Genomic DNA, 23,264 nt, shown 5'->3' on the forward strand with positions numbered 1-23,264 from the left:
CCCAAGACGCATGCTAACCCCCTTTCCTCCACTCCTTCTTGCTGTCCTCTCTCCATCTATTCACGTCTGTACGCCGCTCATATAGCCACAGTTGCTTCGCGATGCTAACGTGGAAATAAATAAAATAAAAGAGAACGACAACACCTCTGCGGCGTGGAACTACTTGCATAAGAGGACGTCGTCTTCTGCAGGGAGAGCATTGGTCGAGCTCAAGGAGCTTCGTGTGAGCGAGAAAAAAAAATTCCTCGCATTGATCATGGTTATGACGCCGGTCGGAAACCTTGAAGGAAGGTGAGCTGCGTATCTGTTGATAAAAGTATACTACAACGCAGGAAGCGTAGAGGCTGCGCCTATAAGAAGACAGTAAGCGACAAATTGAAAACCCTGGCACCGGGGTTTGGAATTTGTATTGTGGAACCCCACTCGCAAAAGATCATCATGCATGTCGTGTCGCCCTTGAGGCGGAGGTATGAAACGCTTGTTAACTCTGTCGTAATAGCTCATGTATAAAGGCAGTACGCAAGGCAGAGCAATTATTCTGTCATTCGTTTTCACCAGCCAACTCATTTGGCACTGCGAGCGAACTGCAAACGGCTCCCCCCGATTTACGTAAAGACAGGTGTAGAAAGTGCGAATGAAAGCGTGATGCAGCAGCAGAGCACTTCCACGAATAAAGAATGTGCAGTGTTTAACGATCGCCAAAGCTGCCCCACACCCCATGGGTTCTCCCAGCGCCCCAATACACCCCCAAATATCTAACAACAACCCCCCAACATTATTTGCCAAAAAGGCCAGCAAGGCTCGAAAAGCCATAAGGTACTGGTTGTCATCCCTCCCTCCGTCCCCCTTTACAGAACTCCAACGCCCCCATGAGGTGAAAATGGTGCGCAAAGCCCTTGCTGCCGCTATCGCCGCAGCCGCGCTGAAACCGAAACTGTCTGGATCCACGCGCGCGAAACCGAAACCAGTCAAAGTACGCACGCGCGCCGTCCCCGCTGCATGACGCAGGCGCAGCGGCGTCGCCTCCAGTCCCGCTGGAGCGGAGTTGGCGACGTGCGCTCGGTGTCCAGTCGGCTCTCAACATGCCGCCTGGATGGCCGCGGCTGTGATGCGCTTTCCGCTCTGGATGTTGCTCCTGTGGCTGGCGGCGGCCCGAGGTGCGGCCGCGGGCCGCTGCCCCGCGGACCAAGACCGCTGGGACGCGAGCAATAAGGCCCTCTCGGCCGCGTTCGTCTTTCAAGGGCGACTACTCTCCAAAGCGGTGGACCCCGCGGGCAATCTTCTGGCTCGCTTCCGGGTGCAGAAAGTACTGAAGCCCGGCTTCACCCCCGGAACGTCGCCTCAACTGTGGCGCAAACAAGAAGTGGTGGTGGCGCTTGTGAAGAGCCGTCCTCCTCCGGGACCTCGGAGGGGATCGCGGACTGGACCCCGGACGCAGGCCCGGCGCGGCCGCTCCTTGTGCCCCGTGGCTCCTCCCGAAGGATTCGTGTTCAACGCGCGCTATTTGGTGTATGGTGCTCCGATCACGGGCCGCGCGGCGCGGAGACTGTTGCCCGCCGCTAATTTTTCGGCGACTGCACCACCGGACCACTACACGCGACGGTCGGCCAGGGCGATCAAGAAAGTCGTCTGCCAAGGATGCGGTCAGTCCTCTTTTCACGCTGTGTGACCATGCTGGGCTATTTCACTCTGTTTATTCTCCCTCCGTGCTTCCTTATCTGCGCAGCAGAGGGAAAAAATGGTATCATAAAGAGAAATGTAACTAGCGGGAATTATGATAAGAACGTAGCCTGGCATAGTTTGTAGATATCGATAAGTCAGATGCTAAAGATAAACCGCGTTGTCAAAGAAATCGGACGTATAGTATCAGAGGTACAGCGATTTTGCGGATTCAGTTTATGTTTATCTAGCGTCTGCCGTAAATAACGATATCATCACTCATTCGGCTCGGAAATGCTCAAAATACGTCACATAGCTCGTCGTTAGAGGGAAAATAAACACGAAAAGGTTTCCGGGTACTTCCCCTACCCCTACCTACTGGGTTTCTCCTGAATTCAGCTATAGTTAATGCAAAGTTGTGGCGAAGCGTACAGCGAAGAACCCTTACGTCTTTCATACTGTGTTTTATCGAGTTACTAAGTTGCAGGCGATGCAAACGAATACCAGAATACCCTGAATATATCACGCGCAGTGTACTGTGTTGGCCCTAATTCGAGCAATGTGAATAGTGTTGAAGTTCTCGATCTGTTGACGTTGTATACGTAAGCATTAGTTTGTGTTGCGTATAGCTGTCGGGCATTTATCTGTGCTTAAACGATGTTAAACCAATTCCCTTTTCCGAATTCCATGATTCCTAGTTTGACATCGAGCAAGGATATGTTGTGCGGAGAAAGGAACAATCCTATTCTCCCAATTGTTAGTATTACGATACTCGTAAACGCGAAGCAGGACGTTCCACATGGCCCGTACACGTGTTTCCAACAACCGGTCACAGGCAAACGGAACATGAGAAGTCGCGGGAACGTCACTGGGGCCACTTTCACGACGAGACATATTTTCCCTGTTCTGCTACTCGAGTAGTAAAGCAGGTACTTGTGTAGTCGTTTATAGTCCTAGCACATGCACAAACCGCGCCCACTTAGAAGTAAGTTTTTCATAAACGTGAAGAACGTTTATGCAAGAGCTCACAAGTACAAAAAGGGTACAATTATGCCAGGTGTGATGCGTGGTTGCTTTGTAATGCTCGCGATCCTGTTTGTACATGTCTTTTGGTCGCCGTCTTCAATCTGTTCCGTTATCTGACTGTCATCTCTTCCTGTACTTGAACTTGTGCCGTGGAGGTATAATCTCGGAGTAAAGTGCGTAGTACCCTGTATGGAGACGGGCGGAAGGCGGTGTGGCATATATGCCACTAGGCGTAACTAAAGTGCATCTCAGAATTACTACGGTGCCGTCACTAAAAGTTACTCTTCCGGTGCCTGTGTTATTGGTCATGAGAGGTATTTGGGAATTATACTTTTGCTTTGTTCTTTAGGGGGAGGAAGAGGGTAACGTTCTTCATTCTTGGGCCCTGCAGATCTGTCGAAATTCGTACTGGCACCAAATTATGAAGAACATTTAGCAATTTACACATTTAGATGTATTTGCGGCCAGCTCCGCGCGTTCCTCTCTTCTCCCCTAATCTAATCTAATCTAATATCATATAATCTATGCATTAATAACAAGTCCTTGCCTTGCACTATTTTTGCGATATTCGACAAGTACATTCTTGTCGTCGTTTCATCTGAAGGGTTAATCAAGGCTAAGTCTGAAGCGGAAGTCTAATGATTGAAGACAAATCTTGAGCTTGTTGGAACAAGGTACATGAGACATAAGACAAACACCAAGCAACATCAAGCCCCTACGTGTTCGCCCAGCCTTAGGCTTCATCTTCAGTGGATTTCCGTCCATTAGCTTGCCTGCCTCTATGCCATCTTATATTTCTAATCTAATCCATGTCTAATACTTGATCTGCTGAAAAACACATCAACAGTGTATACTTCAATGTAATCAATAATGCTTGTTCATAGTAACTCCGGTCGTTTCCTTGTGTGTCTGGTCAGCACTCAGTGTCTATTATGCACCTATAGTTGCATAATAGTCCCATAATAATCCCGAACTATAGTTCGGAAGTGCAGCACCTATATAGTTTCCTACAATTTCACTAAAAGGTCAAATAGCATAGATTGTGTGTCTGCATTGTCAGATTTTCGCGCTCACCATTAATTCATCCTCTCATATGAACCTCTTTCAAGTGGAGTCCGGTCCTGCGACCAACGCGGCGAATAGTCCCATGTCATCATCACGTTTCCTTACATTCATTTACTCTTGTTGTTATTGTCAACTCCAGTGTCTATTAAGGTGCATGGTCGTGCACTCTCGATGCCTGTTTCTAACCATACATCATGACAGAGGGATTTTTTCAACATCCTGTTATGTGACTATGTCACACACTGCATCTATATAACTTCAGTCAGTCTGAAATATTAGCGACTCCTCTCGGCTAACGATAGCAGACGAAAAAAAATTAAAAAAATCGTGTAGTAAGTATAGATGGTTCAACATAGACGAAATATTGTTAAACCTGTCCATTTTAAATATTTGTATCGCTCAATGAGACGAGAATTCTCGTTCGAGGCATCCTAAGCCTCGTGAGCGATCATAACAAAAGTGAAAAAAATTTTCTTCTTCTTCTGCTTCTTCTTCTGCTTCTCCTTCTTCATAGCGGTGTAGCAAAGTTTGTAATAAGGCCCGCACCGAAAATCTAGCCCCATCAAGCGCTGGAAATCACTGAAATCTACCAGCCAAGGCGAACTTCATATTGAGATTGAAAAACAAATACAACAATTCAATTATGAATGATGTTGTCGTGATGATGGTAGCAGACAGAAAATTCCTCGCAGCGTCATGCGGGGAATCCCATATGGACACTAAAAGGTATCTCGCACCGGCGAGCACTGAATGACGAACAAACAAACTGGAATGGACAATTCCGCGTGGGCCACATCACATGCGTGTTTGTTCTTGGCTGCACCACTAGGTGGGTGGCTGAGCGTCGCTATACAACCTGAAGGATAGCGCTTTGCGTTGAATGGCAACACATGACTCCGCGTATCGCGACAGTGATCAATTTGTGAGATGCACGCGAGGCCAATCTACGGTACTTCGCGGAAATTTTCGACTCCTTGTCGTCTGCCCGGAAACACCTCGCTGGCATTAACGATTGCTCGGATTGATACGTCCCGACATGTTGTATATGGATGATTTTTTCCCTTTCCGTGTGCATCTTCCGCGCCTATAAATTGTCCCGCCATTTGATTTCTGCTTATACTTCAGCTGCGTGTATAGGAATCACCTCACGCGTGTATATATGTACAGCTAGCGTCAGAGTTAACTTGAACGGCACTGCGAACCCTGGTGGGGCTTATAGTAGAAATAACGGTGGAGGGTGTTTTGGCAACGTCACCTAGATATGGAAGGCCTACTCATTGCCCCCTCCCCCTCCTTCGCTACGTGGACATATAAAGTCAGAATTCGTCTGCTACTGCGAATCGCCGTTCATGCGAATTCAAGACCCGCCAATGCTTGCAGTTAACTTGGAACCTGTACACCTGAATATGTAGACAAAAAGTCGACACGCTTTCCAGAAAATCAGTTTTGAGAAAGATATGGGACCGTTTTGGCGCCTTATTTTAAAGTTTTCCCTTTTAGTACGCGGGGACGTTCAATCGCTACTCGCAGACGACGATTGTTCGTCTTCATGATCACGACCGCTGAAGCACGTTCGTGATTGGCTACCGCCATTGAAAACACGATGCAAATTGGCTGACTATTAGTTGTTATGTCACGTCGTCGAGGAAGTAGGCTTCCTCTGTCTAGGTGTTGTTGTTTCTTGGTCACCTGTTTACAGTTAGAGGGGTGACCTTCGTTATGAAGGCGTTGTGTTCTGCTAGGCGCCGCCAGGGTGGCGCTCTTCCCAATTCGCGGGCTGGAGCGACGTTCATGATAACTTTGATGCGAGCTGTACTACATTTTTTTACAGACTGCACGGTAGTCGCTTTTATGTGCTTCGTGCGTAGTTTGTACAAGCTATCTCTTTTATCTATTATCAGGAACAGCTACCTTCCTTCCATACTAACGACAGGGAATCAGTAACCACTACCAATGAAATAACCTTAACGTAAACAATGACCCACTGGAAATACTGGCACGTGCACAAAAGCAGTTCATGAAAAAAAGTCCATGTAGATACTGGCACGTATAGCGAAGGCAATACATGAAAGCCACGCGTGCACGTAAAATAACATTGATCGTCTAATGTGGTTGCGATATCGAATGCCGTTATTTACGAAGCTCGTGCAGCACGTCCACTTGTACATTAAATGGCGTTTATCGTAATGCGGCCCACTCATTGAAGTAAACAGCATGACAAGAATCTAATAAATTAGAAGTAGTTCACAGATTGAAGATGCATTTAATACTTGCAACGTAGTGATATGAAGTTGACTTTCACGTGGACCAGTTTTAATTCGTTTTAATAGCAGATGCTTTCGGCATAGTTTGCAGGTCCTTAAAGTGGGATTCCGCAACAGAATCACCACAAAGATTGTGACATAGCAGTAACCCTTGGGGTGTCAGGAACATACATACGAAATATCGCGTTCCCAAAGTACGCACATCTTATGCTAGCGAATTATTACGATGTGAGCGCTTCGCTTCTGTGAAGCAAGAGGGCGCTGAAAGCAACACTGCTGACGTCATCCAGCGTGGAAGAATGCAAGCTTGGTAGCAGACGTCAATGCTGGGTGACGTCACAGTATCTTCCTCCTGGGGAACTGCTCTGTGCTTTGCATTTTGGTTTCAGTTTGGTATTGTTATCATTTACGAATTAATTACTCGCATAAAATGAATACGAATGTTGTATTCGATATCCAGGGAGCGGTCAGTATTCGGTATGATGCTCACCTATTTTTTTTTTTTTTTTCGAATCCTTGCGAAGTCTCCCTTTAAGCCAATTGTGTCTGCTTTTGGCAGCGTCCATCTTTTGCAGGCGTCAGCGAGTGTTCCTAACCTTGAACGTTTCTTTTTGGAAAAGGTAGTGTTTCAGCTAATATATAAGAAACCATCTTGTGCTGTCTAGTAGAAAGCAGTTTTACGCAAAAATAAAATTGTCACTCCACGCGAACAGTGCGAACGAGAGTAGTCATATCATGAGCGTATGAATTGTGGCGCGAGTCCATTACGCTGAAAATGGCATTCAAACAAATGCCCTTGAAACTGACCGTGTGGCACCGCACGAGTGACATGTCACGCCCGTGTGACACTGGTATTAGCTCGTCACTTAAACATATTTCCAGTTAGCAGTTCGAATGTAAAAAAAGAGCAAAACAGCGAAGGAAGGATGATATGCTTGTGCTTCCATAGAATATATGAGGCACTCATTCTGTGAGGTCAGTGACTGTTGAGGCTTTCAATAGCTTTTATAGCCGCATGCTTCGATGCTACCTGTTTCCATTGCTGCGTTTGTGTTTGTTTGTTTGTTTGCATGTTTGTTTGTTTGTTTGTTTGTTTGTAAGAAAAGAAAAGCGGCTTTACTGTTTCTCGGCCGTTTGCGCATGCCTCTAGGAAAAGATAACGAGAGAGAGCGTTCTCAGCCCAAGCGTATAGCGTATTTGAATATGATTCTTGTCTGGGGTTGAGTCCGCAATTGAATATGATTCGTTTTCCAGATACCAAAGAAGCTGCTTTACCACCCCTCGTTTCGTATAAAAAGTGTTAGTTACTATTTATTATGCTCGTGCGTTACGGTAAACTTGTAATTCACAAGAGCGGAAATGTATCCAACTGCGTGTGCTCGTTAAAGCATTTACGATTGTGTACACATGGCAAGTGATACATCGGTGGGCTATTTACATTTATCATTCGCTCAGTCTGTATCGTTTAAAAAGGAAAGGAACGAATATTTGAGACTCGGAATAAATATACCATACATACAAACCGATACATCTTATACAAAGCAGTTTGAAGGATATAAAGCGTCTTTCTGTAGAACGGTTTGCTTTTCATCAGTCCTTTTGCCTTCTGGCAGGTTCACCTATATCACTATAGCATCTCATGCTGGTTGCAGGGGACGTTTTTCGTGCACTACTTTTTACAAGCACTTCAGCTTCAGCATTTCACATTTTTTCGCCTCTAATGATATTTTCCGTTCTCTTCTTTAAAATAAAATATCAGCCTCGTCATTAAACGGAAAGTGATTAGCTTCTCATGGTTATAGACCCTTGGTGGGCTGCTGAAATCTCCGAGGTTTATCTTATGTTACTAGTTTACTAACTACATAACTGTGGCACGTCTCGAGGTGCAGTATCAGTGCGTGACAGTTGAGCACTGAGAATGACGCCCGAATGTGTATCGATTGTGGAACGAAGCGGTGTTCAGCTGTTTGTTTTATTGGGTTTGTTCGTGCGTGTCTGTGAGTTCCAGGAGTCAAAGAGGGAAGACAGTTTTCCTGAAGAACAGTCTTCTAGCTGTACGAAATACCAGCGAATCCATATATAGTCTGTCGACCTTGTCTTGGCTTATCCTAAATAATAGTAACGTACCTTTTCGCTAGTTTACGTGCAGTTTAACCATCACTTGTTTGCTGTGTTCTAGCTAGCTCACTACTAACAGACACAGCCTCCCAGTCTCGGCGTGGAAAGCGATCATCTTAACCACTGTGCCACGGGAGCTGGTTTCTACCCTTTCTAAGTGCTCTATATAGCTTTTTTTTCTATGAGCTTCCGTATTACAATTAAAATTATTTTTTGCAAAGTGTAAGGCACCAGCTGCATGACAGAGTGAGTAAAAGCATCTTTCACTCGTTGGTTGTATAGGGAAGGTCGTGCTGAAGACTGCGAGGTGGTGGGTTCGAATCCTACAACCGGCTGTGCTGTCTGAGGGTTTCCCTGAGTTTTCCCGCACACTTTCCAGATGAATGTCGGCACATTTCCCCCTGAAGTCGGCCCAGGACGCGTACTAACTCCCCTTTCCCCGGCTCCTATCTGCTGTCCTCTCACGTCTGCACGCCGCTTATATAGCCACAGTTGCACAGTATAGGCACAGCACAGTAGGCAAAAAAAAAAAAAAAGAGTCCATGATCTTTCATGAGGCTTCAATGTTATGCTCGCCTTCCTTCGTTTCCTTGCACCAACCATTACTATATTACGGAAGACAATGCGTTTGTTGTCTTCATGTGCAGTAGGAGTAAGTGCCTAGCCTCGGAAACAAGGAGGAGGTATACCAACATACGGTATACTTCGACCTCGTGGCTAACAGGACAGATTTCGTGCCGTTGGGGACGGCGCAAAGTCATGTAGAGTGCGTATTTTCATACGTTTCTTTTTTCTTTTCTTTTTTTCTCTCTCTTGATGTGGTGGACGATAAAAAAACGCTTTTCGGTCTTGGTTTGGAGCCGATTAGAAGGGTTCTATGGTGCATGGGAAACATGTTTGGCACGTTATGGCATATTTCGAATGGAAATGTATGCATATATAGCGCATATTTTACCATATTTTCGTGTGGCCTGGTGCGAGAGCTTTCGTCGTGTTTTCTTTCATGTAAAAACAACAACCTTTTTGGGACTCTACCCACAAACTCAGTCCATCAGATTCATGTAAGATTGTGCTGGTTTCGGGAGGCTTTGGGTCCTCTTTCGCGAAAATTCCGGTCAGAATCGAATGATTCCCATGTTTCGTAGGGGTGTTGCGTTCAGCTCCCACCTTACAGCACGCGCTCGAGGCATATGCGAAAAACGTCATAGCTTTCTGCTATCACGTGAGCGCAAGCGCACAAGATATTCCGTACCAGACGACAGGAAAAGACACTGACGGTGTCGTCTGCTAAGTGTCGTCTGCAAAGCGCTCAGTACGCCACTCCCGGTATTCCATCACCGTGTGAATGTTCAGCGTAACACGCGGGACGGAACTTCGGCTCCGTGAGCAGTGTTTTCGCTTTTTCTTCCACTATAGAATCTTCCGCGAGGATGTCGCTCGCGTGCACACCGTGTGCGTCTTTTCCTGTCGTCTGCTACGGAATATCTTGTGGCTGCGTCGCAGGATATTCCCCCGCGGTTAGCAGTGTATACGTGAAGACACGACCGCGATCACGTGACAGCAGAAAGCTACGACGTTTTTCGCAGCCGTTTCCGCTGGCGTATTCTGGGGAATATCCCTCGTGGGTATACACGGTTAATTCAGCAACGATGCCACGGAAGCATCCAGTTCCTTTCGTGTTGATATCAAGGTAACGGCATGTCTCTACCCAAGCAGCACAATGTACTGAAAGTCGAGTGCAACAGGGGTGGACGGCTAGGTGGAAGGCCTTGAACAGACTCCTGAAACTAAAGAACAACTTGATAAGACACATACCGTCCACCCCTATTGCACTCGACTTTCAGTACATTGTGCTGCTTAGGTATCCGCGAGGAGAAATTTTTGCACGTGTTTAAAGATGTGTACACCGGTCTTCCATGACCAGACGTTCTTTCTCTCTTTCTTGCTCGCGTGCTTTATGCCGAACGGAATATGAACGCGAACACGAGATAAAAGTTTGTGCACCTAGACAAAGAAGCAGAAGGCAAAGCGATGCTGGTGGCGCTTTGCCAACACAAGCGCCCCCATCTTCCCAAACTGCCCCTGCAGTTTACTCGGCACGATCTTGCCGTGCTCAGTGGATCTTTCTTCCTCTTTCACGTAATGAGAAGGTATTATTTTGGACCGAGTCGAAGCACAAGAAAAGGGAGCGTGATAAATGGTTCGCTCATCGAGCTCATCCAGCGGAGAGTCTTCATTAGCAGCGTGTGCTTGTCTTTTGTCACATGCGCTGTGTGTATATGCATTGGAGAGAAGGGCATCTGCGTGCGCGGGCTTGAACTCTTGCCAGTTGTGCATATAAGAAGCTTTGCATGTCTCCCTACCCGTATAGACTTGCTGTCCGTATAGTTTCTTGGCTCTATGTATGAGTTCTTCATTCGCGTCTCATAAGAACAACGTTTTCTGTAATGTGTACCGTATTTACATTATTGTGCCTTTTTCTTTGTTTTTCATTCTGAGAAGAACAGAAGTAATTCTCTAGTCCTTTGGAGGACTACATGTATTGCTACAATTGTTGGTCACTTTCGTACTGACGTCTATGGGAAGCATAGGGACCACTTGAAGTGCCCCGCAGTAAATTTCAGGGTCAGTGGACTAAAATGAAGAGTAATTACAATCTAGGGGACTGGAAGCTGTACCTGCTCCCCAAATTTCTTTTTTCTTTTTCTCTTCTTCTTCTTCTTCGACTGTAGTATATGGTGAAGTTAAGCTTCTGAAATGTTTCAAGTAATCCAAGAGGCTGCCTTCGTATCGATTCCCAAAAGCACCACAAAAGATTGTGAAGAAGTCACTTTTCCGATGTTGACTTGAACTCAATCGTGAAAAAGAAAAGAGAAAAACCCACCACCACTATACCAATACCAATACCATAAATAACACGAGCATGTTTAGCAGCAGGTCAACGACTGTTACCGCACAGATTATATTGTGTCACCTATTGTGTTGAGGGGAGCACATGAGGTCGGGCATCTCGTCTCTAGGGCCCGGTTTTACCAACACCGATTAACATTTGAACCGAGATCAACGGTCCCTTAACTTGAATTTAACGCTTAACTCTGCTTTGCTAAAGGGAGTTATTATTGTCACTGAAACGTTCATCACGTCACCAACTAACGTTTTGTAAATAATTGAATGTTAACTTCAAGTTTTAGCAACCCTTCATCTCGGCTAAAAGTTAACCAGCGTTGGGGAAACCAGGCCTAACTGTGTTCCTGTGACGTTGTCATGGCCAGGATGAATTTTTGTGGATACTGTCGTCACAATTAAGGAACGAGAACACGTGTATTCTGTAGTTTATGCATGCTGCAACGCACGATCGTATAGCAAGCAAGAGTAGCAAGCCCTCACAGCCGCAACCAACTTCTCCGCCCCCTCTCCTTGTTCCCCGTTTACACATCCACTCCCCTTTTGAGGGGCACGGTCTTGAAATAGTAGCGCAATATTGGGCCAGATTTTTGAAGTGTTACCGGGGATGTCGTCTGATATCAGCGCATTGTTCGTTTCATTTAAAAAAAAATCTTTTGAAGAGCCGACCACCGTGTCCGTCCGTCCGTCCGTCCGTGACAACCACGTGACATCACGTGATTACCAGAACATGTTTGCGGAACGCCAAGATTGTATAACCACCACAGTAACAATGCAGAGGAATTAAACGATATCGCAAACCGTTAAAAGGCTCTCAATAAAAATTTAATGTCATATTTCAAAAAGAGTTTCGCCAGAAATTTACCACCAGTGATGGCCCTACACTGCGCCGCTGCGCTCGGCACAATGTCCAAAGATGCGGCTTATTCTTTACTCAATCAATCCATCAATAAATCACATTAAAGCCGTGAAAGGAAACCGAACGATTCAGAAACATGGTAAAGACAGAGCCCAAAACCGAAGCGCAATTATATACCGCTGAGGACTTGAGGAGCTGTATACCTTATACAGCTTCAGACACACAACTGTACCGGTTGACGCTCGCGTTAAAGAACAACGTTTATGGAAGAACTAAAAAACTGGAGTGTTTGTGCGGCGTGATTGCCCGTCACCAACCTTGAGCGCGAAATCCGACCTTCATTAAATAGCTGGTCCCGAACCGTGCGCCCGTCCCTCGTCTCCACACCCCTCAACGTGTTCTTGGGCTTCGACAGCAGCAATCTCCGTGAGAGGGGACGGAGGGGGATGGGAGACAGGCCCCGACTCCGGAAATAGTAGCCACGGCACGCGCCCCGACCCGCGCAGACGTTCACGCCCTATCGGCGGTCGGGAGGGGTGACGGACGGACTTGTGTGGGGCGATGTCTTAGGGACAGAGAACGACCACGAAGAACGTTGGCGCCCGAAAGACTCGTGGGTGTTCAGCAGTTGCCATCATAAATCCTCCAGGGGGAAAGGTATACTGATAGGTCGGAGATGTAAGGGTATAGATGGTGTAATGCAATTCCAGGACTGATTCGTGCAAAGAAGGTCGGTGTCTAGGTGCTGCGCAGTATGCAACGCTTTGGGTGTGTGTACGTTATCACCCTCCGCAGATAGTCTGTGTGTCCAGACTCCAGCGTGAGGTGATGACTCAAGAAACGCACGAACTTTCAGCATAGTCCCTCGTTCGTTTGTTCAGCACGACATACGTCGCGGTTGCGTTGTCGTGCTCCTTGGACAATGTTACTGAGCGCATAGGCTGCTGGTGTAAGGCAGGTTAAAGCTTGCGGGTCAGTCAAGAAGACAGAGTTAAATTTTATATGAATGACGAAAGAAGTACCAATTAAACAGCAGTATAGAAACACCAATTGAACGTTTCGTTTGTGTATTATTTGTGCTTCGTACTCCGTTTATCTAAAGTTTTACTAAGCACATAACGAGAACTCCGAAGGGCACTAGACACCTGGTGTACAGAGAAGTAATCCTCGTGATATTTCCGCATTACCCTTCCCACTGCAACTTTGCACAGTACTTAGAATTAGAGCACTGCACGGGCACGGGCCCCCGACCCGACCCGCGGGCCGAGCCGGGCTTGTTATTGACTGTGTGCTTCGGGCCGGGCCGAACCCGGGCCGACAATATACGCCGTCACCGAGGGCCGGGTCGACAAACATGTCTCCGAGAGTCAGGCTCGGCCAGGTCATTAGTTCATATCATCACGCGCTTGCGTCATTCCTGTGCATATATTTGCAAAGACAAGCAAAGGACACTGCATATGCGTATGATTCGACCCTCTAGATTATTCTCAAAAGCCACTTCACATTGCTCCTCACTCCTCACGTATTTCACAATCACGTTCGCAAAGCTTTGTGAGAGGGGTAGGGACTGGGAGAAGGAGTTTGTCGACAGCATCCTCTATACCTCCGCAAAAACTAGATAGTGTAATGATAACGCCCATGCCAGCGTGCGTTCTGGATTTAATTTGGTCTCGTGCTGTTACGGTGTTAAACCGCCAGCACTTGTATGTTTGTGGTCTTCTCTTCTTATAAATTTACTTATAAATTTGTTTGATGAGCCCCAGAAACGCGTACGTCACGGCTGGAAATACTAGGCCGGGATCTACTCGCCGAGTCACCGGGCCGGGCCTGGCTCTATTCGCTTCGACGCCGGGCCGCATAAAAATATGAAGGTCCCGGCCCGGGTCGGGACGGGCAATTTTTTGATGCGACAGGGCCCGAAGTCCGCCCGCGCAGGGTTCTACTTAGAATGACTACCAAAAAACAAACAAAAAAAAAACAGTGATATAACAGTTTCCGTCGCAAAAAAAAAAAAAAAAAAAACACGATATGCGAAATCCCACGCATCCTCAAGGTTATCGGTTCGAAAATCTGACAACCATATCTCTGCCAAGAAGGGGATTCAGCACAGATCCCGTTGCAGCGCCCTCACGAAGCAAAAATGCGCGTCAAGTAGGAAGAACAGACGATCAGTTACGTGCAACAATATGTGCCATGCGAATGCACGAGAAGAGCGGCGAAGGAAGACCGCCTATTGCAGACGCGGCATCGCCGCTGTGTCGTTCATCACTGCGCGTTCGGATGGTCGGCGGCGGCATGCACCCGCGTTTGTGCCGGTAAGGCCCTCCTTTGCCACCTGCTTTTCTGGTCCTCATTTTATTGTTGCCGAGTCACTCGACTTGGTGCACTATAGTCTTGTTCTGCATCTTTTATTTCCCTCCGAAAACGAACCGTCGGCTAGCTCTATTGATTTTAAGTGCCAACTGTTCGCGGTGGCCGCATTGAAAATGTGACCTGTTCGTGAGAAACGGCTGGTTCCACATCGTGAACGAAGCAGGGCAGACATATGATCAGCTCTTATCTGGTGCTCTCGTACGGGCTTTCGTGGGTAGTTAAAGTTTATTTCGGCTGTTCTTGAGGCACCATAGCTCTCATGAACAGTTCTTTAAAGTGTTTCGTGATATTGAGTGCCATCTACAAGTGCGACATACATTATACCCCTGGAATATCAATTTGTGCTTGTGTATGCATGCTGCTCGCGTCATGTAACCATTTACGTAATCATAAAGTGAAGTTGGCCCAAGCTATGCGCTCTTACTTCTCATAACAGTGCCAGTAGTTGAAGTGACAGGCATAATAAATATGAGAGGTTAATCCCGACCTAGCCAGTTCTGACTGTGTCGGGACTAACCTCTCCATATTTTTTTCTTTTTTCCAATCCAATCCAACCCAATGAATATTTTCGACCCTGTAAGTTCCGTACCCAATACCGTACGTGTCAATTGGAGCTCTCATTTCAGTTCAGATAGAAGCGAAATCTGCATAGAAGGCAGCGCTCCGATGCTATTGCGCTAAAAAAAAAAAAGATCAAACATCATCAAAGGCAGCGTTCGATCGGCAAAGACCCTGTAGACACTTTGAGCATGCTTCTACACATCTCTCTGGATCATTTAAATTTCACCGTTATTTCTCGACGAAAAGCCCCGAAGTAAATTTCTTCATTAGTAATGGCGACCTCTTCGTTGCTGCGAGGACTTCTGGTGATCGTATAATAACGACTTGGAAGGGACACTGTCGTTTCTACTTGGTTGACAGGTACATATGCACAAGCATATTTGTTACAGTAGTCATGCCTATATAGCCGTCAAAGCTAAGTTTTGAACCCTGAGGTGATATGTTGTACGATCTTCGTCTGTTGCACCGTGAATTACTTACTCATTTCCATATCATTCATTTAATCTCTCACGTAGTCACCTCATGTCGTCATCATAATCATTATGTATTTTTGATGTTGTTGTCTGTGAGCCTTATGATTTGCTCAAAGGTACAACGCGCTCTGCAGCAGCATTCAGACTTCACTTCCCGCATTTAGATCCTTGCGTTTCGTCATGGCGCTCGCTGATGATCACAGTCGTCTCGCGACGTAAAGCCCCGAATTATTATTATTATTATTATTATTGATGACGTCATGACGTCATCAACGCACTCCGGAACCCAAATGCTTTCTATACACTGTTTCGCGGAAAATTCGTGAATTTCCGGCTGTCAACTAATTCCTTCAAAACGTATAATGGCTACGTGTACGTGAAAGCATAAGTGGCGTATGCGTGTGTACAGTATGTGTCAGCATGAAACTATGTTACGAAAACCACAAGGGCGGCAAAATGGCCTGATAGGTTAGGACTCTCCCTGTTGCCCTATGCGAGACAAAAAAGAAAGAAGAAACTCTACAATGACACCCTTCGTGAGAATTAGTAAGTCTTGTACGTCCACTTAGATGCTACACCGTGCACCACCTTTTATCGTTTCAAAAAATAAAAAATAAAATAAAAAACTGCAGTTATATCCCCGGGCTACATAATTCGCGAACCTGTGCACCAGTTGAAGAACTTTCTTTTCTACAAGTATCTGACCGATACTGCCTACACGCTGCGCACCGTGTGAATGAATGAGAGGCGCTCATTATATAAATAAAAATTCAAATGAGTTTCGTGAAAAAACGTAACTTCAAAAGCAGGGCACCATCGGCATTAAAATGGGTGCTACCCCTTTTGGGATTTTCAGGGGACACCTCTTAAAGAAAAATCTGCCACCGAAACGGGTCATTTGTTTCAGTAATTAATTGGTTTCGGTTTACATATTTTTGTGGCGTTTGGTCGCGGCGAAGCGAAAAAGGACCCTCTTTCACTCCCTTGTCCACCAGTGAATTACACCAATGAATTACGTCCTTTTGCGCTTCGCCGCGACCAGCCGCGACAAAAATATGTAAACCGAAACCAATTAATTACTGCAACAAATGACCCGCTTCGGTGGCAGATTTTCCTCTAAAAGGTGTCCACTGAAGGTCCCAAAAGGGGTAGTATCCATTTTAATGCCGACGGCGCCCTGCTTTAGAAGTTACGTTTTTTCACGAAACTCATTTGGATTTTTTTAAATAATGAGCGCCTCCCACTCATTCACACGGGCAGCTTGTAAGTAGTATCGGACAGATACTTGTAAAAAAAAGTTCTTCGATTGGTGCACCCGTTCGCGAATTATTTAGGTCGGGGATTTAACTGAAACACCCCGTATATTGTCAAGTTCTTCTTGTGCTTCGGGTAAGGGATCCTCAGTCACGGCAATCCAACGGCAACCCTTACAGAAGAGAGGAAGAAAATATGAAGTATACACGAAAAACATTCCATGACCCACGATTAATATATCACATGAGGGGCCTCCGAAATGTCATGACACTGCTCTCTTTCTTCGTTTTTTTTTTCTTCTTTCTTTCGTCCTTTTTTGTGTACCGCATATTCTAGAGCATAGCGGGGAGCTCGTGGCATTGTTTCATTCTGCGCTCTCGCGTTATCGGCGGGGAGTTAGGCCAATAAAATGGCACGGCGGCACAGACGCAAAGGGAATCGTTAATGCACAATAAATAATCTGTAATACGAAGGACAGCGCGGCACCTACTAACAGTACTAACGAGGAGTTGTAAACATAGGAGAGGGAGGGCCTGTCTGGAGAGCCGTGGTTTACTGCCGGAGATTTTTCTTGCCCTTCGTAAACGTTTGCATTCGAGTCCGCTCGGTGTCGCTGTCGACAGCTGTTGTGGCACTATTTTCCTTGTGTGTGCTTGCGGATGTAACTTATCCAAAAGGACCTGCTTTATATACCGACTAGTGATATATACTTTTCTTTTTTTTTTATTCTTTCGCCGGTGTTTTGTGCCGTGTGACATGTACAATATGGTCGTGTCCGCCACAAAAAAAAAAGAAAAATAAACAGCCTCCTTGCAAGCTGCTGTTTTGTCGGGGACGTTGTGCTCGAATGTATCCTGCGGGTTTATGGTGTCGCGGTCATCGTCCTGCGGTGCGCATCTGCATTACTCGCTAATGTTTGATCGTCCATGACACAGCCAAACGTTCTTAGCATTTTCGACGAAAAAAATCTTGAAACGCTACAAAAGTGTCTGCTTCCCGTAAGATGTCAAAGGTTTCAAAACGTACCGTGAAACCAGGCGTTCCAACAGTAAATTTTTAGGGGGTTGCCATATTCTTGCTCTATCATCAACTGCATGTTTGGCATTGCGACGGCATCGCGTCGTATGGACGTCCCAGACTAACATTCAGCACACCTGCCGCAGATCCAGTCCTCAGTTGTCCCCAGGATTCGGTTGCGACGGCATTCGGCACTTCGGTCTCGACCAGCGGCTCGTTGGTGGTAGCCAAGGTCGTGCCGAAGACTAGGAGGTGGTGGGTTGGAATCCCATTACCGGCTGTGCTGTCTGAGGTTTTCCCTCGGTTTTCCGAAGACTTTCCAGACGAATGTCGGCACAGTTCCCCCTGAAGTCGGCCCAGGACGCATACTAAACCCCTGTCCCCCTCCTCCTTCCTGCTGTCCTCTCTCCATCTGTCCACATCTGTACGGCGCTCATAGCCACAGTTGCTTCGCGGCGCTATCACGGAATAAAAAAAATAAAAAAACTTCGGTCTCGATCTGAGAGATCCATTGGAGTTCGAATTCTGTTGTGCTGTTTCAGTCCTAGTATTCTACTCTTTGTTGCTGTTACCATGACGTGCTTGTCGTAGTCCTACTCAACAGCAAAAAAACTTTTAGGACGCTCACGTATATCATCCATACCATATCCAACACATACCGAAACTACAGTCGCTGGAGGTATTCTGGACTCTTACAGCAACACCTTATTTCGATGACGCTGATGTCTCATCCCGACAGGCGACAACCAACCCCATTGCTCGCGTTAATTTGATGAGAATATAATTATGATCCTCAGCGCAGTGAGGACCGAAGTCCTGTATACAGTGTGCGGAAAGAGGAGGAGCGTTTTTAATGCATGGCGTTTGTAAGCTGGATGTGTCCAGAGGACAGAGTAATTCTGCCATAGTGAGAGGACGAGAGAGTACAGCCGATTTAGAGACAGTGCAAGTGTAGTCCTGAGAGGTTGGTAGTGTGCGGGCCATAGAGAAGGATATGTTTATGAGTAATTTTACAAAAACGAAACCGAAACCCAAATGCATACGGAGCTCTATGGCTGTACAGATAGGACCCAGGAATAGAGGGGTCTGTTGCTTACAGTATCTTGTTTTACTCGGAGGACCAGAACGTTTCTCGGAAGAGTTTCAAGTTGAAATGGTTCGTGTCTTCGGTGAATATAATGCTTATTATTCTGCGTAAAAGCACCTTTCGTTGTTGTCCGGAAGGTCTGTAATGCAAAAGCCGCGTCGGTTCAAGCAACAGAGGACGGGCACGACCAAACAAGACATTGCGTGTGCATGGCATACAGGTACGACGAGACGCACGCACGCCCAAGGAGCTCCGCTTCGCGAATCGCTTGTTTTGCCGGGTATCCATTTCCCCATTGTTGGACGGCCACTATATGCTCTCGTTGAGGTAAACGAGAAACCGCTTGGCACCCGTGGCGGCAATGGACCGCCAAAGGGGCTCACCAAAGCTGTAACTTAATCTGCGAATCCAGAAGGCAGCACCGGCGCCATCATGCCAGACACCATGTGGCCAGACGATATTTATTCGGTGCAGACTCGCCTGGCATGCAGACACGGAGCTTTTAATGCGCGTTGAATGCCGCCAAAATGAAAACCGCCGTGAAAAGAAACAGCAAAAGTTGGTGCAAAAGTGCGAAATCGCAGTCGGTAAGCGGACTGTCTGCGCTTCCAGGCAGCGTAGAGGTCACGGCCATCGTCCCTGCTCCAGCCGGGCAAAGAGGGACTCGCGTAGCGGACTCTCTGTTGAGACGCGACAAGCCATGAACTCTGTTTCCTGCACGGATCTTGTAGTGGATGCGTTGTAGAGATAGTTCGATTTTCCTTTTTTTTTCTTTTTTCTTTTATCTAGCGTTCTTGAGTTATCGTTGCGCACTTTTCACGTAGAGAGCGTGGGGGTGATTGTCGTGTTAAATTGCAGCCCTTTTCCTCCTCGCGGATGTTCAAGGTTCTCTTCTATTGAACATGAGGCAATTGATGTTCTGAGGCTGGAACACATAGAAAGGACAAATACATACAAAGCCTCTAGAGCCTAAGAAATTAATGATGAAAGATGGAAGTCACTGAAAAGGTTAGCCAGCTGTAGGACATCCAGAAGATGTGGGTTCGAGTCCTGCAGGTGGCTAACCTTTTCAGTGACTTCTATCTTTCACCATTCTCTTCTCGTTTATCCAATGATATGGTTATCAGCCAACGTTGCTTTGCTCTGTGAGTTGCCACAGTTGAGGTTAACAGTATTCTTTACGTACAGCAGTACAGCTGGCAGCTGTAGGGGGATAACCAAGTGTCTGCCTGTGGGGCCAGTTGCGGAGAACGATATGTCTATCGGTGCTACCAAACTGCTCGTGTCTTCGGCCTGAATATGTAACGCGAAACGTAGGCACGGCTTCATTCCCCAACTATTTTCAAGTACGGTTCACGGTTCAGGCAGAGCGTTCGGCAATGACACGCCACCAGCCAGCCGCGGCCAGAAAAGCATAGGAACAGCGGGGAGCGAAAGCTTATGACATTCACTTGTTACACGTATACGATGAATCGATGAGAGATCCGCCAAAGCACCTTTCCTACAGATCTCACGTATGTCACTGTAAATAAAATGAGAGTGAGAGGGAAAATCAGGAAGCTTCGAGTTATATTTGCTTCGCGGGACACTATAAAACTGATGTGAATGGAGATAAGCGAATCGCTATCTGCCGCCGCGGTTGATTATCGCCCGCAGCTGCTACCTGCGGGGCCATACTTCCCGTATGGCAACTTACCGAACGATAGTTTTTGTCCTGCTTTTCTGCGTCCACATGGGAAAATGTAGCAGTCAATGAAAACGTTTTCACACAAGGACGACTCCTTATGTGCGCGATGCACGCTGACGGGAATATGGTCTCCGGAACGTTTTTGAAGCAACCAATATTCTCATTCCTTTTCCGGACGAAATTACCCTGCCATAAAAGACCCAAATCGCGAAAAGCCATAATTACGGTTAATTACTATGCGGTTACATAATTAATAAATTTCGGAACAAAATCCTATCCTGCACAAAGTCATCACGGAACAAAAATGCCACGGGTATCCGAAATGTGTCACTCTTTACCACGTATCGCCTCATGCCAACCATATTTCTACACATGAATGCTTTCCCGACGCCTTCAGAGTGAAATATCCGTGCTCTTTGTGTCAAAAGGTGCCTCCTACAGCGGTGCTGTGAAGGACAGTGATCTTCAAAGGGAAGCTCTTAGTCTTCCTCAGGCACATTCTCTCCCTGGGAGAGGTAAGATCTTCGCGTGTATTTAGGAAAGCATTAGCGTGACTTTATTGAAATTCGTTATCTTACACATGATAGAAAACCGATATAACGATATAAACCGATATAACCTGATATAGCGATGTGCACACAAGTCCTTCGTTATATCCGTGCCTCTCAGTTTTCTATCATGTACCACTACCAGATCGCTTACGTACTTTCTCCCCTTATGCTGGGGTTACCGTCGCGTGATTTCTGTCGATCACCCTCTTCTCGATATACGCAGTTATCACTTAGTTCAGTGGATGCCGTACACTATCTTATTGCGTACGAGCGTTACAAGCAACGAACTGCACTATGGGTAAATGCCAAGGGGCGGCCGCACCGCATGGGATTACGCTGTATATTGACAGTCGAGCACACACGAAAAAAAACAAAACAATTTGGCGTGGTACTATCGGCTTGCATAGAAATTGTCAATATGAATTACTATGCTGGTAAGACTGAACCGCAAGCATAAATAATCGTTAAAGGTATCTAACTTTATTAGTTTACTTATTTATTCATTTTTGTAAAAGAACAAGTAGGCTGCCTCCTGAAAGGCACGCAATAACCCGAACGATGTGGATTGAAGCAACGCAAGCTATACGTCTTGTTGAGATGTAGATGTTGAGATGTAGGATGCCTTGAGGTACGGGGATGAGTGGAACGAGACATGGCAGCTTCCGTAGGGTGATAATAAACTCTGGAGCAGGCCCATCTTGACAATGCCTCTGGACAGTGGAAAAGGATCGACAACGGACCATTTGAGTTTCGCGTTTGTAAAAAGCGATCTGACGCATATAGCGCTAGCTTACACTAAGTGGGAAAAATGTCACAAAAATGTGAAGCGATCGCCGCGATGGTCAGTGACGGAAGTTGTTAACGATGTAATAATCACGCGTCAACCATTACGCAGCATCACGTTGACCGCACCTTCAAATGACGGGTTTACAAGACGGACGTAACATTCTGCGAAAGAAGGCTGGCACATCCCAAGCAAAAAAGAACGTCTTGTTCGGGATTCATTAATCACGGAAATTACGATAATTGCTCAATGATCTCTCCTTCGGTGGTCTCCGCACGCCTTTCTTTTTTCTTTTCTTTTCCTGCGTGCGTACAGTGCAAGAGACCAGCAACGGGAACAAACAGCCTGGAAGGGTTACTGAGCAACAGCGCTTGCCCTGCCGTGTTGACTGCAATCGATGCAGGAAGGTTCGTGTGTCTGGTCAGCTAGCGGCACGTTGTGTGTGTGTGTGGGGGGGGGGGTAGTATATGTTTATTAAGAAAAAAAGAAAGGAAACATTAGCCATGCAATGAGCCATCTTGCTATTCGGAAACAACGAAAAAGAAAAGGAAGGAAAGGAAAAGGAAAAAACGGGAAAAAGAAAAGAAAAGAAGGGGCAAAAAAGGGGAAGAAATGAAAAGGGAAGAAAGAAAGAAGAAAATAAACACTAGTACAACGGTTACATGCAGTTCACGAGTCCTGAGACTCGGAGACACGTTGGGGGATTGTCCCTGCAGCCTCCGCTTCGTATATCTTCTGGAATGGAATATGTGGGACCTGTGTCACAATGACGTTGTTTGATATCCACCCCCTCCCACACACACGACCACCACCACAGGTATACTTTTTCATCTGCTTCTGGCTCGTCTGCTGGTTCCGTTTTACACACGTCTGCTAATATGGCGCGCCCGGAAACTGGACGTGAGGAAGTGTCACGATATTTCGTGTTTGTAACGATCCATAGTTGTTCGGGTAACACCAGACGAAACATACCCAGGTGCCCGCTACCAATTGTTGACTCGCAGGGCCAACTCGTAACGAGGTTGCGAGAATGTGACAGGTGCTCGAAAGGCGTTTTGCCAACTCCGTGTGGTCACGGCGGGGCAAACACTATACGCTTCCTTCTCGCTGTTCTTTTTCTTTCTTTCTGTTTGAGTTTCAATCACCTCGCGCAGACAACTACGTGGCAGCGTTTTGATATCTTAAGCCCACGAAGTAACAACCTGCCACTAAAAAGGGTACATCCATAAAGAGCGAACGGGCGAGCCGTCGACAAATGTCAGCACATACAGAGCGTGCAGGTGCTTAGCATTTTTGAGCCACTCGTCGCGCCAACTTGGACGCATGATTAGGGGTGAATTATTACTGGCAGGCAGTCGATTACACGGCCGTTTCAATCCACCAAAGGGATGCCGCTCGCGCTGCGGTGGGTCCGCACTGGAGGCAGCCATGATGGCCACGAGTTGATGGCCATCGCGACGGAGCTGACCCGCTGTATGCGAGCATCGCGGTCCCGGTTTTCTTTCTTCGTTGGGTAATTTTTTTCGGCTGCAGCTCGTGTGTTCTTTAATCGTGTTCCGAGCGCCGCTCATGTTAATTGACT

General features: G+C 46.6%; 1 protein-coding gene across 4 annotated transcripts in view; it reads left to right on the forward strand.

Moving 5' to 3' along the window:
- The first annotated feature begins 1,045 nt into the window (after positions 1-1,045).
- The window catches only part of LOC135368336 (uncharacterized), an 80,553-nt gene continuing 58,334 nt past the window's right edge, over positions 1,046-23,264 (forward strand). For all 4 annotated transcript variants that reach the window (XR_010414754.1, XR_010414755.1, XM_064601534.1 and 1 more), the window contains exon 1: positions 1,046-1,643. Coding sequence is in view for 2 of the 4 variants with exons in the window: in XM_064601534.1 (XP_064457604.1) it covers positions 1,094-1,643 (550 nt within the window). In the remaining 2 variants the exon portion in view is untranslated. The remainder of the gene's footprint in view (positions 1,644-23,264) is intronic.

Source organism: Ornithodoros turicata, chromosome 9 (genome assembly GCF_037126465.1).
Source record: "Ornithodoros turicata isolate Travis chromosome 9, ASM3712646v1, whole genome shotgun sequence".
Lineage (NCBI taxonomy): Eukaryota > Metazoa > Arthropoda > Arachnida > Ixodida > Argasidae > Ornithodoros > Ornithodoros turicata.